This window comes from Sorex araneus, chromosome 2 (genome assembly GCF_027595985.1).
Source record: "Sorex araneus isolate mSorAra2 chromosome 2, mSorAra2.pri, whole genome shotgun sequence".
NCBI classification, from domain to species: domain Eukaryota; kingdom Metazoa; phylum Chordata; class Mammalia; order Eulipotyphla; family Soricidae; genus Sorex; species Sorex araneus.
In genome coordinates this window covers 228,219,578-228,235,745 of record NC_073303.1, presented here as the reverse complement: position 1 = coordinate 228,235,745, position 16,168 = coordinate 228,219,578, and the positions used below count along the sequence as shown (strand labels likewise).

Here is a 16,168-nt window from a genome sequence, read left to right as displayed (position 1 = left end):
TATGTATGCTAACAACCCTGCATTAAACGGGCCATTCTGTCAGTCTCTCTCTTTTTTTTTTTTTTTTGCTTTTTGGGTCATACCTAGCGATGCTCAAAGGCTACTCCTGGCTCTGCTTCTCAGAAATTACTTCTGGCGGTGCTTGGGGGACCATATGGGATGCTGGGAATCGAACCCGGGTTGGCCACGTGCAAGGCAAATGCCCTACCCTCTGTGCTATTGCTCCAGCCTCCTGTCCCTCTCTTTCTGACTCATTTCACTTAGCATGATACTCTCCATGTCCATCCACTTACATGCAAATTTCATGATTTCATCTCTTCTAACAGCTGCATAGTATTCCATTGTGTAGATGTACCAGAGTTTCTTTAACCAGTTGTCCGTTCTCATACACTCAGGGTTTTTTTTCAGATTCTGGCTACTGTGAATAGTGCTGCAATAAACATACAAGTGCAGATGTCATTTCTACTGGTTTTTTTTTTTTTGCATCTCCAGGATATATTCGATATATTCCCAGGAGTGGTATTGCCAGATCATATGGAAACTCAATTTCTAGTTTTTAGAAGAATGTCCATATTGTTTTCCAAGAAGGCTGGACCTGTCAGCATTCCTACCAACAATGAAAGAGAGTCCCTTTCTAAACTCACAGTTTTTTACTTCTGCAAATATTTCCCTTCTCTGTTATATGGTTCTCCCCCTTCCTGCACACGGTTAGCAATTGAACCAGGAATTCTCACATTCAGTGCAAGTGTCTTGCTGCTGAGCTGCCCACTGTATTCTGTTTGATTTCTTCTTCTTAAAAAAAAAAAAAAAATCCCAGGCCTGAGTATTAGTACAGTGGGTAGAGTGTTTGCCTTGCATGTGACTTACCCGGGTTCAATCCCCAGAATCCCATATGGTCCCCTGAGCACTGCCAGTAGTAATTCCTGAGTGCAGAGCCAGGAGTAACCCCTGAGCATCGCTGGATGTGACCAAAAAAAAAAAAGCAAAACAAACAAAACACCCGTATTTTGGGAAGTAAAGGCCTTTGCTTGGTCTTGGTAGAATTCTAACCAAAACCCTATATTTTTTCATTCCTTTATTGCCAAACGTTGCACTTGAATAGTTAAGGTTTTGGTCTTTACTTTTTGTCACCTGCTTCCATGTTAAACCGTATATTGAATATGGTTTTTATATTTTTCTTCCTGAATCTGAAATAGTATCCTCCTGTATATTAGTTGAATAACAAATGAAATGAGAAACTTTAAAGTTCTATCACTAAAAACTTTGTAAGTTTTCACTCAGTGAGTTTAAAGAAGTCTAATAAGAAACTATTGTACCTCAATTCACTCTTAATATGTACCTAAATTCACTCTTAGCACATACATAATGTGACTTGTTTTTCTGAGAAACCCATGGTTTGTTTCAGATTCCAGAAAGAGATTATAAATACTATATTTTAGAGAAAGTTTTAATAGGTTTTCCTCTTCTCTTTTGCTGTTGTTGTGGTGATGATAGGGCTTGTACACACATGGTTCTTGTGGTAGCAGGACTTTGATTGTGTTGCTTTCTTGATGTGCTCTTTAGTTGTGTTGCTCCCACACACTTGGTTGTGATGCATTGAAGAAATGCTGGGAATCACAAAGGGAAGTGCCTGCTGGCTCACACTGTAGCCCCTTTGAGCCCTATCCCCCAAACCATACTTACTCTTTTTTTTTTTTTTTTGGTCTTTGGTTTTTGGCCACATCCAGTAGTGCTCAGGGCATACTCCTGATTAGTGTTCAGGGATCACTCCTGGCAGGGCTCGGGGATCATGTACAGTATCAGATCGAACTGAAGCTCCTACCCCCTGCACTATATCTCTGGCCCCTGCTTAATCTTTCGGCGGGGGGTGGGGGGGGAGTCCTAGGTACCCAGAAGACAGCCCAGGGCTAGGCCCTAGTATCTCCAGGTATCGCCCAAACTCAGAAACCAAAAAGACCCAAAACCCCCCTAGTATTGGTCATTTGTGCTTTTCTTCCCTAATTCATTATTTCTAGGGTTTTCATAATACGTCCTCCTAGAAAGCAAGCAATTCCTTTTTTTCATGCTTTCTTCCTTTCTTGCTTGTTTGCTTTCTTGCTTTTGGGACACACCCAGCTATGCTCAGGTTATTCCTGGCTCTGCACTAAGGAATTACTTCTGGCAGTGCCCAGGGGACCATATTCTGGGATCCTGGAGATTGAACCTGGATAGCCATGTGCAAGACAAAAGCCCTACCTGCTGTAATATTGCTCCCTCTGTCCTCTCTCTCTCTCTCTCTCTCTCTCTCTCTCTCTCTCTCTCTCTCTCTCTCTCTCTCTCTCTCTCTCTCTCTCTCTCTCTCTCTCTCTCTCTCTCTAAACATTGGACTGGGGAGTGAAGCAGGATTGTGGTCCCTTTAGCACCAGCAGGTTTGGCTCCAAGCCCTTCAGTACTACCCATTGTGGCCTCCGTGAATAATTATGGTATACACAATGCTGGAAAGAGGAGAGAAGACAGAGACAGATACAGATAAACAGGGAGAGAGATGGGGAGGAAAGGAGGAGAAAAGTGAGGCAAGGGGTGGGGAGTTGTGGAAGGGAACCTGGGACACTGGTGCTGGGAAATGTACACTGGTAGAGGGATGGGTGTTAGAATACTGTGACTAAAATCCAATCATGAGCATCTTTGTAAGGGTATATCTCAGTGATTCAGTAAAAAAGTTTTTGGTTTTTTTTTTAATTTATTCTTTTCAGTAAAAATGTTTTTAAAATTATGGTATACATATAGTAAAATTGACCACTTAAACCATTTAAAGGTGTGTAGATCAGTGACATTAAATTTATTCACATTATTGTGCAATCATCACCCAATTTGTCAGAATTTTTTATCCTCCCGAACCAACACTTTCTTCACCTCTATTTACAGATCACGATGATGACCATTCTGCTTTGTTTTGAGGAATTTGCCCACTCTGAGTACCTCATGTTAGTAATACCATAGATTACCTCTTGTTGTGACTATCTTATTTTACTTAGCATAAATACTTTCAAGTTTCACTTGTATTTTAACATACACCACAGTTCCTTCTTTTGTTTTTATGACTGAACAGTAATCCACAGTTCATGATTTTCTATCACAAGTATTAGTACATATAATATTTTAATTTTTTTTGCTTTTTGGCTTTTTGGTCACACTCCACAATGCTCAAGGGTTATTCCTGGATCTGCACTTAGGAATTACTCCTGTTAGTGCTTGGGGGGCCGAATGGGATGCTAGGGATTGAACCCAGTGGGTCGAGTGCAAGGCAAATACCCTACCCGCTATACTATCACTCTGTCCCCAATTTAATCTTTTTTATAACTAATTGTTTTTGTTTTTAGATTACAACTGTTGATGCTGGGAGCCACTTCCAGCTTATTGCTTGGAGGTTGCTTCCGTTGGTCCTGGGAGACCACGTGGTGTCAGGGATCAAATCTCTGTATGCAAAGCATGTGTTCAGCCCTTTGTGCTGTCTCCTGTCCCATTTAGTCATTTTCTAAGTTTTGAAATGTAAGAAATCACTTTTATTTTTAATATGCATGGACTCTTCTTTTATGGATTTGAATCTGTTAACAAAGTTGCCGTTAATAGAGAAAAGAGAGGTTCTTGCCATAGAGGTGGGTGGGGTGGGGGTGGCTTGGACGGGTGGGAGGGAAACTGGGAACATTGGTGCTGGGAATTTACACTGGTGGAGGGATGAGTGTTGGAACACTGTATGACTGAAGCCCAATCATGACCAGCTTTGTAATGCTCTATCTCACGGTTATTCAATTAAAAAAGGGGGAAAATATAGTAGCAGATAACTAAAATTAAACATTAACTCTACTATAACCATTTTACAAAATGACAAAATATTAAGAAAAAATTTTTTAAAGTTGTTCTTAATTGCCTTGTTTTGCTTTTGCCTAATAGCTGCCTCCATTCCCTTGGGTTGCTTGCACATGTGTGCTTTGGGGAGAGAGGAGGAATGGAGTTTATATATATGTATATGGATGGTGTGAGTGGGGATGAAGGGATCAGTATTATTTAAAATAATTAGTGAAGAATTTGTGCAGCTGAGGATAATTTGGCGTGACTGGGTTTGGGTTTGGGTTCTAAGCCTGTGGTGAAACGGGAAAAGACAAATAGGTATTTGTCTTTTTTTTTGGTCTTTTTTTTTGCTCTCCTTTTTTGCCTCCTCTACTCCCACACTTACAGTTGCTATTGATGACTAATGTTAAGCAATTATGGGCTCCTGTGTCTTTTAATAGCAGTAAAGAGGAGTTGTTGTATCATGTGTTTTCTGAGTTTTCACTTAGAATGCATTTTAAATTTCTAGAAATTCTGCTTTGCCCCAATTTCCAGTTGTATTATTTTGGTTTGAGATGATGCTTTTTACCCCCTTCCTTCCCTCTGTAGATGATGATGTTGTGATGACCAGGGGTCTCACACACACACTTGGTTTTGTTGCTTGTACACTTCAGTGTGGTGCTCATATGTGTTCTTGGGGGGGGGCGGTGGTAGTGGATGGCAGATCATAATTAATACAAGTCAGGGAAGGTAGCTCAGAAGTATTGAATGCTTTGAATATGGTTGACTGTAATTTCCATCCCTGGCACTCATAGTCCCCTAGTACCACTGGATGTAGCCCTGATAGTCCCCAGCACCACGAGGTATGGTACTGATGCCCCCTAGTATTGAACCATCAGGCTCTCACAGGGCTTAGTATCTGCAGGAGCAGCCCTGGGCTCCAAGGGTGGCTGGGGAGGCCCCTACTGAGAAAAGTGAACAATCCCTATAACAACTCTGCAAAGAAGGTGCTAGTATTCTTTGCATTTTACAGATGAGAAAACTGAGGACTGAAGAAAGTAATTCAGGAGCTGGAGCAATAGTACAAAGGATAAGACACTTTGAACATGAACTGCCAGGTCACCCAGGTACCACTATACTGTGGGGCATAAGCCACATCACATCCTCTGGCCCTTCTGCCAGAATATAAATTGGCCAAGAATAGCCTATGGGTGAGAGCCACAGATTTCATGAGCACCACTTGGCAGTCTTGGGCTCCTAAGAAGAAGGAATAGTCATGTGATTGTGCAAAATATCTGAATTTTTTATCTTGCAAAATTGAAACTATACCTTTTAAATAAACCACAGGGTGCCATTCTCCATTCCCTGGCAACCAGCCACTATTTTCTTGGCATAAGTAACTACTTTTTTTGTATTAGAGACATACCCAGTGGTGCTCAGATCTTATTCCTGGCTCTGCTCTTAGAAATTACTCCTGGCAGTGTTTGGTGGACCGTATGTGGTGCCAGATATCAAACCCTGGTCGGTTGCATGTAAGGAAGCCTCCTACTCACTGCATTATTGCTCTGGCCCCTGGGTATTTTTGGTGGTTGAGGTGGCAGTTAGTTTGTATATTGATGCTGCAAACATAAAACATTATTGTAACCATATTACCTGAACTACAGTAAAATTTTTTCTAAGAGATTCTGAGTTAGGCAAGAATGGGAACAATTGTTGATGGAGACAGTGAGAAGTAGTCTAGTTCTTTTTTTATTCTTTTTCATTGAAACACAATGAGATACACAGTCACAAGGTTTGTTCATGACTGGGTTTCAGTTATACAATGTTCCATACCCATCCCTTCACCAGTGTACATTTCCCACCACCAGTGTCCCCAGTTTCCTTCCCGCCGAACTCCTCACCTGCTCCTCTCCCTCACCCCAACCTGCCTCTACGGCAGCACTTTTTCACTTTTTAACCCTCTCTCTTTCTCCCCCCCTCCACTAACACACACACATACACACTCATTCTCACTCCCTGCCTTCTTACTGGGCATTATGGTTTGCAGTGTACTGAGAGGTTATCATGTCTATCCCTTTACCTGCTTTCAGCACTCAGTTCTTGTCCAGAGTGATAATTTCCAACTATCATTGTTATAATGGTCCCTTCTTTATCCTAACTGCCCTCTCCTGGCCCTTCCATTTGTGGCAGCTTCCATCCGTGGTCCAGTCCTTCTGGCCCTTGTTTTTATTATCCTTGGGTATTAGTCTTACTACGCTTTTTTTTTTTTTATATCCCACAGATGAGTACAATCATACTTTATCTCTCTCTCTCTCCTTTTGACTGGTTTCATTCAGCGTGATACTCTTCATGTCCAGCCCTTTATAAGCAAATTTCATGACTTAGTTTTTCCTGGTGGCTATGAAGTATTCCACTGTGTACATGTACCATAGTTTATTTATCCAGTCATTCATCTTGGGGCATTCAGGTTGTTTCCAGATTCTGGCTATTGTGCTGCAATGCACGTAGAAGTGCAGATGGTGTTTCTGCTTCTGTTTTTAGGCCCCATGGTATATTTCCAGGAGTGGTATTGCTGGCTCGTATGGATGCTCAATTTCTAGTTTTTTGAGGAAATTCCCATATTGTTTCCAAAAAGGCTGGACCAGTCTTGATTCCTACCAACAATGAAAGAGAGTATCTTTCTCCCCGCATCTGCACCAGCACTAGTTGTTCTTGTTCTAGTAGTCTAGTTCTGAATGTATTTTTTTTTTTCTCTTTTTGGGTCACACCTGGCGATGCACAGGGCTTACTCCTGGCTCATGCCAGGAGTAATTACTTATGGTGGTGCTCGGGAGACCATATGGGATGCTGGGAATCGAACCTGGGTCAGCCGCGCCCTACCTGCTGTACTATCGTTCTAGCCCCAGTGTTTTATCTATTTTTTAATTTTATTTTATTCTTATAAAGTTATTCACAATTATTGATTACATTTTTAACATTATATATAGAAAACATTTATTTATTTAAATTTATTTTATTGAATCTCAGGCTTATGTCTCAGTTATACAATACTCAAATACCCATTCCTTCACCAGTGTCCATATTCCACCACCAAAAACCCCAGTATACCTCCCACCCCCCGCCCCCCACCCTGCCTGCGTAACTGATAAATTTCACTTCATTTTCTTTTTACTTTGATTACATTCCATATTTCAACACAAAACTCACTATTGTTGTTGGAGTTTCCCCCCAAAAAAGACAGCCCTACTGCCAAGGAAGCATTTGATAATTAGTTTTCCATTGCTGAGAATGAAGAGATATGAAGTCCCGCTGTTCCAAGTACATAACTTTTTTTTTCCTCCTTCCTGTGCCACCAAGTTCGTGCCTGCTTCATAGTCCTCATAATATGGCTGACGCCATGCCAACTGACAAGGGAAAAAAAAACCCAAGAAAGAAGGATACTTTCCGTCCTCGGCCGGCATGGGGCTATGGCTTAGTTCACAGTCTAGAGACATGGCTGCAAGCAGTTTCTGGAACCAAAAGTAGTCTAGTTGGCCTCTGGATCCTGGTCAATCAGCAGCAAAGTGGGCGCACAAAAGTGTGGCCACCCGGGTCGAATCTCCGCAGTGTGTGCGCTGGTATCGGCCCGGGCCCGAGACTGCCCAAGTGTCCCACTGTTCCAAGTACATAATTTTTTTTCCCCTTCTCGCATCACCAATTTTGTGCCTGCTTAATAGACTTCATAATATGGCGGACGCCACACCGTGTTTCTCCCCGAAAAGGAAAAAGAACCGAGAAAAAAGGATATTTCCTCTCCTTGGCCGGTGTGGGGCTATGGCTTAGTGCACAGTCTAGAGAAATAGCTGCTACTTTGATTACCTTCAATATTTCAACAAAAAACTCACTATTATTGTTTGGAGTTTCCCCCCAAAGTCAGACCTGCTAAAAAGGAATCGTTTCACATTGCTGTCAATTAAGAGATATTAGGTCACGGACGCGCGGTTTTGGATTTCTGTGTAAAGTCCAGGGAAAATTCTGCCAGAAATTGCATCACTGCAAGCTTTTACTTCCCTTTTGTGATGCTCATAAGATGGAGATGCCTGGAGAAGAAACCCTTCCCCGCTGGCGCCGCATGGGGCAGTGGCTCAGTTCACAGTCTGGAGGCATTTCTGCGAGTTGCTTGTGTCCAAAGTATTTCAGTTGGCCTCCGGGATCGTGCTCGTGCAGCAGCGGATATTGATTACATTTAATATTCGAACACCTTCCCACCACCATATTTAGAATATTTCCATCCAGAACTCCAAACCCTGCCCCCATTTATTTTGTATTGCTTATTATAAGTAATCCACTAAAAATGATTGAAAAAAAGTTTTCTTAGATTAGAGGTAAGTGGAGATTGCTGTATTTCACCTAGGAGCCATTAAGCCCATCTATAAGAGATTAGTAACATGTTGTTAAAGGTTGAGCCTTGTGTGCATGTGTGTGTGTGTGTGTGTGTGTGTGTGTGTGTGTGTGAGTGTGGATTTCCCACTAAGATTGGTTGGTTTCTACTTTAAACCCCATCAAGTGTAGTGTGCTACTCTCGGTATATCAGTGGTGTAAGGCATTTTCCGCTGTGTGGTATAGGAATAGATTCACTCATGGGTGATGGTGAGGCTCATCCGAGGGTGTGGAGCGCAGCCTTGAGCATGGCGGTGATTGAGTTCTAGAGGTTTTCAGTTGCTGGGGCTGGTTCTGCTAGGGCGGGGAAGGGAACTCACCGCCCCCCCCCCCCCCGCCCCCGGGTTGCCCCGGATAAAACAGCTTGGCATGGGGTCTGCAAGCCTCTCTATGGCCAAGTTTGTTTTGGTTTGGTTTTGGGCCACATCTGGCTATGCCCAGGGGTTACTCATGACTCTGCACTTGGGAATTACTCCTGGCCATATGGGATGCCGGGGATCTGACCCAGGTTGGCCGTGTGCTAGGCCTTACCCACTGCTCCAGCCCCCTGGATGTATTTTAAATGTAGGTCAGATTGGATTTCTGATGGATTGGAAATTGAGAGTGAACAAATTTAGATTTCTCATTTCAGGGAATTTTTTTGAGTATTATCTGCAAATGTTTTGCCTGTTAAGTTTTATTGACGTGTATTTTTAGTCCCACATTGCTATTCTTAGATACGATAATTTTTATTCTCTAATATTGCCTTTTAATTATTTTAATTTTTTTTTCTTCTGAAGGCTTTCATTCTTTCCTACTTTTATCTGTATTCTGTTTCTTGCTATTTCTGACTTTTGGCTCTATCATGGCAATTTTATTTTTCAGCTTTTTTTAGCTTTACAGTCTGCCTTTTTGTTCTATTTTTATCACTTATTTTCTAGCTTTAAAGAAAATTGAATTCCAACCCTCTTTTTTTGCTCCTTTCCTCCATTGCTGCCATGCCTGGGGATTGCACACACTTATGCATTCTGGCTGTGGTGGCGTTGTACACGTGCTCAGTCTTTATTGCTGGTTTTGTTGCTCATGCACGTTGTGCTTTGCAGAGGCTGCTGTGGTTCTTACATACTTCCCAGTGTGTGTGGAAGGGTGTTTTACTCCTGCATGGTGCTTGTGCACTAGTTGCCGTTGTTGGGGGGTACGGGGGCGGGAAACATGCTTGAGTTGTGGTGTTTACATTACCTGGTTTGCACACAAGGTCTCTGCATAAGGGTCCCAGACAGAAGACTTTCAGGGACCATGCCTGATGCATGGATAGCACTGAGGAACAAATTGGTAGATTTAACACTTGTAAGGTGAACAAACATGTTTTGCGGTAGAACCATCCTCTGGACCTCTGAATTAACATTCTTTTCTCTGTTTTGGTAGGAAGGATGTTTGAGCCACATCTGGCCATGCTCAGGGACAACACCTGGCTTGGTGCTGGGGACTCAAACTCATAGTGCTAGGGAGACTGTGCGGCTCTGGGGCTCAAACCTGGCTCAAAATACAAATGAGTCTTTAAGAAGAAATCTGCCTTTGACTTAGGAAGGTTTATATTGTTTTCCAGATTTGAGTTCATTTGCTTTCTGGTAATTTCTTTTTTCCTGTTGTCTCTTTATATTAATAGGAGATTTGGCAGTTGCTGTGTTATTTTCGTTTATCTTCTGTCTTTTCCTTGGATAATCTATTTACGCCTTTTGCTTGTAGCTCTAGAGTACAGATGGCATGTTACTGATATGTTTTCCATCTTATTTGAAATGTATCCCCACCCAATCCCAATCATTCACTATGGCCTGCCACCCCGCCCGCCCCGCCTTCCTTCCTTCCCTCCTTCCTTCCTCTCCACCCCCTCCCTCCCACTCTCCCTCCTGGCTCTGGGCTCAGATGCCACTCCTGGTGGGGCTTGGGGGACCACATGTGGTGCACTGAGCCCTGACTGAGCCTGCTACTTTCGTCTTCATTTTCTTTAAATTCAGGACAGAAGAACTTGTCACTGAGGACTCGAATCTTTTTGACATATATGAATTACTTTCTTCTAAAATATCATAAAACCGTTTTATTTTTAATCTGGGAGATGGCTTAAAAGGCTAGAGTGCATACTTTTTTTTACATGTGGGTCACCCAGGTTTGAGCCCCACACAAGGACTCCAGCAACTCCAGAAGCAGCTAATTCCCAAGTACCACCAACTGTGGCCCCCAAACCAGAAACCAAACCAAACCAAACAAAACCCCCTTTTCTATCAGGTCCATTCGATTTAGGGTAAAGGTTTTGATTATGTGTCCAAATTTGATTCAGTGGCCTGTGGAAGATGGTACACACCAGAATTTCAGAAGTCAGAAGACTTTCTTTAGGTTCCACGATGATTTGTAGAGGCTCTTGCAGAGAGAGAAGGTATATATTTATACCCATAAATTTGGTATCTATTTTATTTATGTTTTGTCGTCACATTCACTGTGTCTTGGGATCGCTGTGAGATAGACCCTCACAAAGCTGTTCATGATTAGGTTTCAGTCATACAGTATTCCAACACTCATCCTCCACCAGTGTTTATTTCTTAGCACTAGTGTTCCCATATTCCCTCCTGTCAGCCCCCCAACCCTGGCATGTATTTTTTTAGTTGTTTTTTTTTTTAATTTAATGTGTCTTTAAATGTTATTGGAATATTGTATGACTGAAATCAAATTATGAAAATTTTGTAAAGACCTATCTCACAGTAATTCAGTAATAAAATCTTTTAAAAAATTTTTTAAAAATAGGGGCTGGAGCAATAGCACAGTGGGTGGGGCATTTGCCTTGCACGCAGCCAACCCGGGTTCGATTCCCAGCATCCCATATGGTCTCCTGAGCACCTCCAGGGGTAATTCCTGAGTGCAGAGCCAGGTGTAACCCCTGTGCATCGCCGGGTGTGATCCAAAAAGCCAAAAAAAAATAAATAAATAAAAATTAATGAAAAAAATAACACATATCTTTAGAGTATTTAGATCTTTGCTATCTACTAATTCAAATTTTGTTTTTTTTAAAATTTCTCTCCTGGGGGTCCTGAGTGATAGTACAGCAGGCATTTGCCCTCCACGCAGCTGACCCGAGTTCAATCCTTCTGTGATCCCCCAAGCACTACCAGGAACAGTTCCTGAGTGCAGAGCCAGAGGTAACCTCTGAGCATTGCCAGGTGTGACCCAAGAAGCAAAAATATATAAACAATAAATTCCTTTGTTCTCTTTCCCATCCCTATGACATCTCCCTCACCCCACTCCCCAAACACTCCAGGCCAATTTATTTGCAGCTTTATATTTTGAAACCCCAAAGGTTAGATATAGAACATTCTAGAGAAAGAGAAAGGACTCTTGATATGATAGGAAGAACAAGTGGTAAAAAAAAACACTTTGGGAATGATAAGAATTAATACTTTAGTTTGAGAAACAGGGTGGTGGATGATGATGGTATTTGAGACATTCAAAAAAAGACTAAGAAAACATGCTTTTTGAATAAAGATGATTTGATTCTTGATTAAGATTTCTTAAAGTATTTCTTTGCAGCTCAGTCTTTCTAGTGAATGCTTATCTTTTAATAACTAATTTCACCTTGGGGAAAAGAAAACACAACAAAATAAAAGTGTGGTTGCATTTTGGAATAGCTATTGAAGTAATTGTGAATGTTTTTTCCTCTAGAATATTCCTGGGAAAAGGAACACAAAAGTCTACAATGCTGTTCCCTAACTAGAACAACAGTACTAGAGAGAAAAGGAGATCACCAACTCCAAGAATTTCAAAGAGCCAGGACTTTGTTTTTATCACTTCATACTACAAACTAATGTTGTCTACTTGAAATCTGAGATAACTGCATTCAGAGCCCAGACTGCAAAAGGATACTTTTCTTCTGTGTAGTTTGCGATTAAAGAAACTGCAATGTCTAGGAAACAAAACCAGAAGGGTAAGATAATATATGTGAGCATACATTGTTAAAAGCATATTATGGAATAATGAGTGCATTTTCCAGTATATCTAAAATGGATTCTCTTAATGTGTTTTGACTTTTCCTCACCCAGCAAAGTACTGCTAGTAGTTTTTGTTTCTGAGTCTGCTCAGGGGTTTCTCCTGACTCTGCTCTCAGGAATCACTCCTGGTGGGCTTGGGGGAACATATGGGATACTTGGGATGCCAGGGATCGAACTGCATGCACGATCCACTGTACTCTCTCTTTGGCCTCTAAATGTTAGTTGTTATAACAACTTTTTGTCATGGTTACAATTAATTTTAGAAGAATATAGGATACTTAAAACTTTGTTGTTTAGGGGCCGGAGCAATAGCACAGCGGGTAGGGCATTTGCCTTGCACGCGGCCGACCCAGGTTCGATCCCCGGCATCCCATATGGTCCCCCAAGCACTGCCAGGAGCAATTCCTGAGTGCAAAGCCAGGAGTAACCCCTGAGCATCGCTGGGTGTGACCCCCCCCAAAAAAAAAGCAAAAAAAAAAAAAAAGCAAAAAACTGTTGTTTATTTGTGAATATTAAGTTTGAATATTAAGTTATAGCTCTGTGTTTTCTTGTCCTGGATTTGTTTCATACAATTGTTTTATACAATTTTTTTTCTACTCTTAAAACTTTATTAAGTTGAAATATAGGGCTGGAGAGCTAAATGAGTGCAGTGGAGCTTGAGGCCAGGAGGCCAGGGCTTGAGCTACAGCAACACACAGTTCCAGAGTACCAAGCCAGGAGAAGCCCATGAGCTCCGCATGTTCATGCCCATCTCTGCTCCCCCCCCACCCCTCATTGAAATATACTTGCAGGAAAGCTAAATCTTTCTTGAAAATGCAGTCTTGGGAGAATGAAAATATTGAAGATATGTTAGGACTGGAGGAGTTGGAGATAAACTATAGAATACTTTCATGGCCACGGGTTGATGTTTTATTAGAGACAGAAATGAAGCAATATTACAATACTTCTAGTTGTTGATTTCTTCTTTTGCTTTCCTTCTGGGGTTATTACTTAATTCTATTGCCTAAAATAAAATGTAGGGTGGCAGAAGCAAGAACTACTAATAATGATAGTTATAAGGAGGAGGAGAACAAAGACTGTAACATCACTTTTAAACTTTCCTAGAATAATAACAAAAATTTAAAGGGACACATTTAACCATAGTGCTAGAACTATTAAATGTAACTGAAATCTATTTGCTAAAGAATGATTTTAGTTGTATTGCTTTTTCTCTCATTTAATTTAATTTTAATTTAATGTTCTTTAGTTTAAAACAAAGCTATATATCCAGGTTTCATGTTAAATGTTAAGGAAATGTTTTTAAACTTAATTAACTAAGTAATTAAAAAACATCATTATAGGGACCTGGGAGAGGTATTAAAGTGCTGGAGGATGTGCTTTGCTCGTGGGAGCCCTAGGATTCCATCCTAGAATTGAAGCCTAGTGTTCTATCTCTCACCTCCTCACATGCTAGGTGCAGTCTCCATGCTACAGCAATGTTCTCTCTTCACCGCACTACAAAGGTGTGTGTGACTAAAACATGCCAGTACCACAGGCAAGTTTTGATCCCTGGGGATGGCAGTAGTAACAGCAACAAAGGGAAAAGAGAAGGGAAAATAATATAATTGTTTCATAAGTTACTGGTGCCCACTCGAGTAAACCGATGATCAATGGGTTGACAGTGACAGTGACAATGAAGTTAAATAGATAGACAAGAGAGTACAGGGAGTAAAGCACTTGCCTTACATACGCTTTCTCAGTTCAGTTCCCAGCACTGCCTATGGTACCTTGAGCACAACCAGCTAAGTGTACCCTGAGCACCATCACATGTGGCCCCAAAAACCAAAAAAAGAATAAGGAAAAAGTTAGAAAAAAGAAATAAAAGTTAGGCAGATTGTTTCAACCTTTTAAAAATTAGGATCTATTTTTGTGCTTTGCTAAGAATTGTAGAAATAATTTCTTATAATTAGTAATTACTAATTATATATAAATGAATTTAAGGGTTTTTTTTTGTTTTTTGTTTTTTGTTTTTTGGTTTTTTTTTGGGTCACACCTGGCGATGCACAGGGGTTACTCCTGGCTCTGCACTCAGGAATCACTCCTGGTGGTACTCAGGGGACCATATGGGATGCTGGGAATCGAACCCAGGTTGGCTGCGTGCAAGGCAAATGCCCTACCCGCTGTGCTATTGCTCCAGCCCTAATGAATTTGTTTTAAACTTTATCATAGTATTATGTAATGCTATCAAAATTCAGTTTAACATAATTTCAATTAATATTTAGTTGGGAACAAAAGAAAGTTAATATATTATTAGCATGGTCTCTGAAATGTCTGTTCATACAGTTGTGTCTGATATTTAACCCAAAACATACAAAATTATTTATAAAATTCTATTTTATTTATTACTTACATCTTTAAAGTTTTTATTTGGGATACGAAATACTAACTTTATCAACTTAGTTATAATAAATTATAGAGAGAGGTAATTCAGTACTTGTTCATTGTTTTGTTTTGTGTTTTGGGCCACTTCTGGGATGCTCAGGGCCTACTCCTAGCTCTTCACTCAGGAATTACTCCTGGTGGTGGTTGGGGGCTATATGGGATGCCAGAATCAAACCCAGGTTAACCACATATAAGGCAGGCACCCTACCCACTGAACTATCTCTCCAGCCCCTCAGTGCTTTCTTATGGCACTTCCCTTTTCTAAAAATTTGATATAAACAGATTAATAGAATTTCATCTCTGCATTTTTTCCCTTCGTGCAGTGTTTTTAAGGCTCATTAACATTAATGAAAGCATCAGTAATTTGTGTCAGGGGTCATTCCCAAAGATACTCAGCCGTGCACTTGTGGACTTGTTCAGTGCTCAGACCTGGTGCTATGTAATGCTGGAACCACCAGGACTACACCTGGCAATGTTCAGGGAGTGTCAGAGCTTCACTCAGCAGTGCTCAAGAACCCTGTGGTTCTAGGGATCAAACTCATGACCTTACACATGCTACATCCTTTGAGCCCTAACCCCAGTTTCAGGACTCTGCTTCTCTTCATAGCACTTGTGCTAGCAGCCTGTGGATGTTTTCCCTACACCAGTTCTCTGTTGCCAGCTAGGCAATCTCCAGTTCAGGGACTGTTTGCCTGAAGTTAGCATCAGATCCCACAGGTCCTCCCTGCTTTAGATGTCAGTTACAAGTACAATATGTTCTCAGTTGTTTTTAGGTCTTTGGCTTAAGTGGAACAATGTATAATGAAAACAGGTGCTTGAATGAATGTTTTCTTCCTGTCTCCTGGGTTTTTTTTCTTTCCTTATTCTTTTAATCAAATCAACATCATAGTGAAATCATGTAGAACAAAATGATAATATTCAGGAACCTGCTACCTCAGATCAGGTTATCCACTTTTGTCCAGGTTGGCTACAAATGGTGATTTCCACATCCGCCTCCTCTGATTCTTCTGTTTGCTAATAGGTTCACAGAACTCAGGGAAACATATTTACAGGTTAACTGTACAAAAAGATATTATGGGACTGGAGAGAAAGTACAGTGAGTAGGGAGGTTCTTGCTTTGTGTGAGGTCAACCTGAGTTTGGTCCCTGACACCAGATATGATTCCCCAAGCCCTGCCAGGAGTAAGCCCAGATGTGATCCAAAAACTGGAAATAAAATGAAAAAAATATAAAAGATGCTGATTTGGAAAACAAATACTGAAGAACAGCCAGCTGAATGAAGAATAGAGGATAAAGTTTAGGATTCCTAGCAAGGAGCCCTTGTCCCTATAAAGGTGCCACCTTTCCAATACACACATCCTGAAATCCGTATTCCTTTTCTTCTTTTTTTTTTTTGGAGGGAGGGGTAAAGCTGGACCATTTCAGTGTTTTGTGCAATATAATATATACATATTTATAAAATATGTGTATAATATATACATATTTTTCTGGATGACAGCAGGTATATTA

General features: G+C 41.0%; 1 protein-coding gene across 5 annotated transcripts in view; it reads left to right on the top strand.

Moving 5' to 3' along the window:
- SPATS2 (spermatogenesis associated serine rich 2) overlaps nt 1–16,168 on the top strand; it is a 131,306-nt gene that overhangs the window by 47,017 nt on the left and 68,121 nt on the right. For 3 of the 5 annotated variants that reach the window (XM_055128050.1, XM_055128049.1, XM_055128052.1), the window contains one exon: nt 11,914–12,175. The exons of the other annotated variants lie outside the window; for them this stretch is intronic. In XM_055128050.1, coding sequence (XP_054984025.1) covers nt 12,151–12,175 — 25 coding nt within the window. In that variant the 5' untranslated portion in view covers nt 11,914–12,150. The remainder of the gene's footprint in view (nt 1–11,913; nt 12,176–16,168) is intronic. 5 annotated transcript variants of the gene reach the window in all.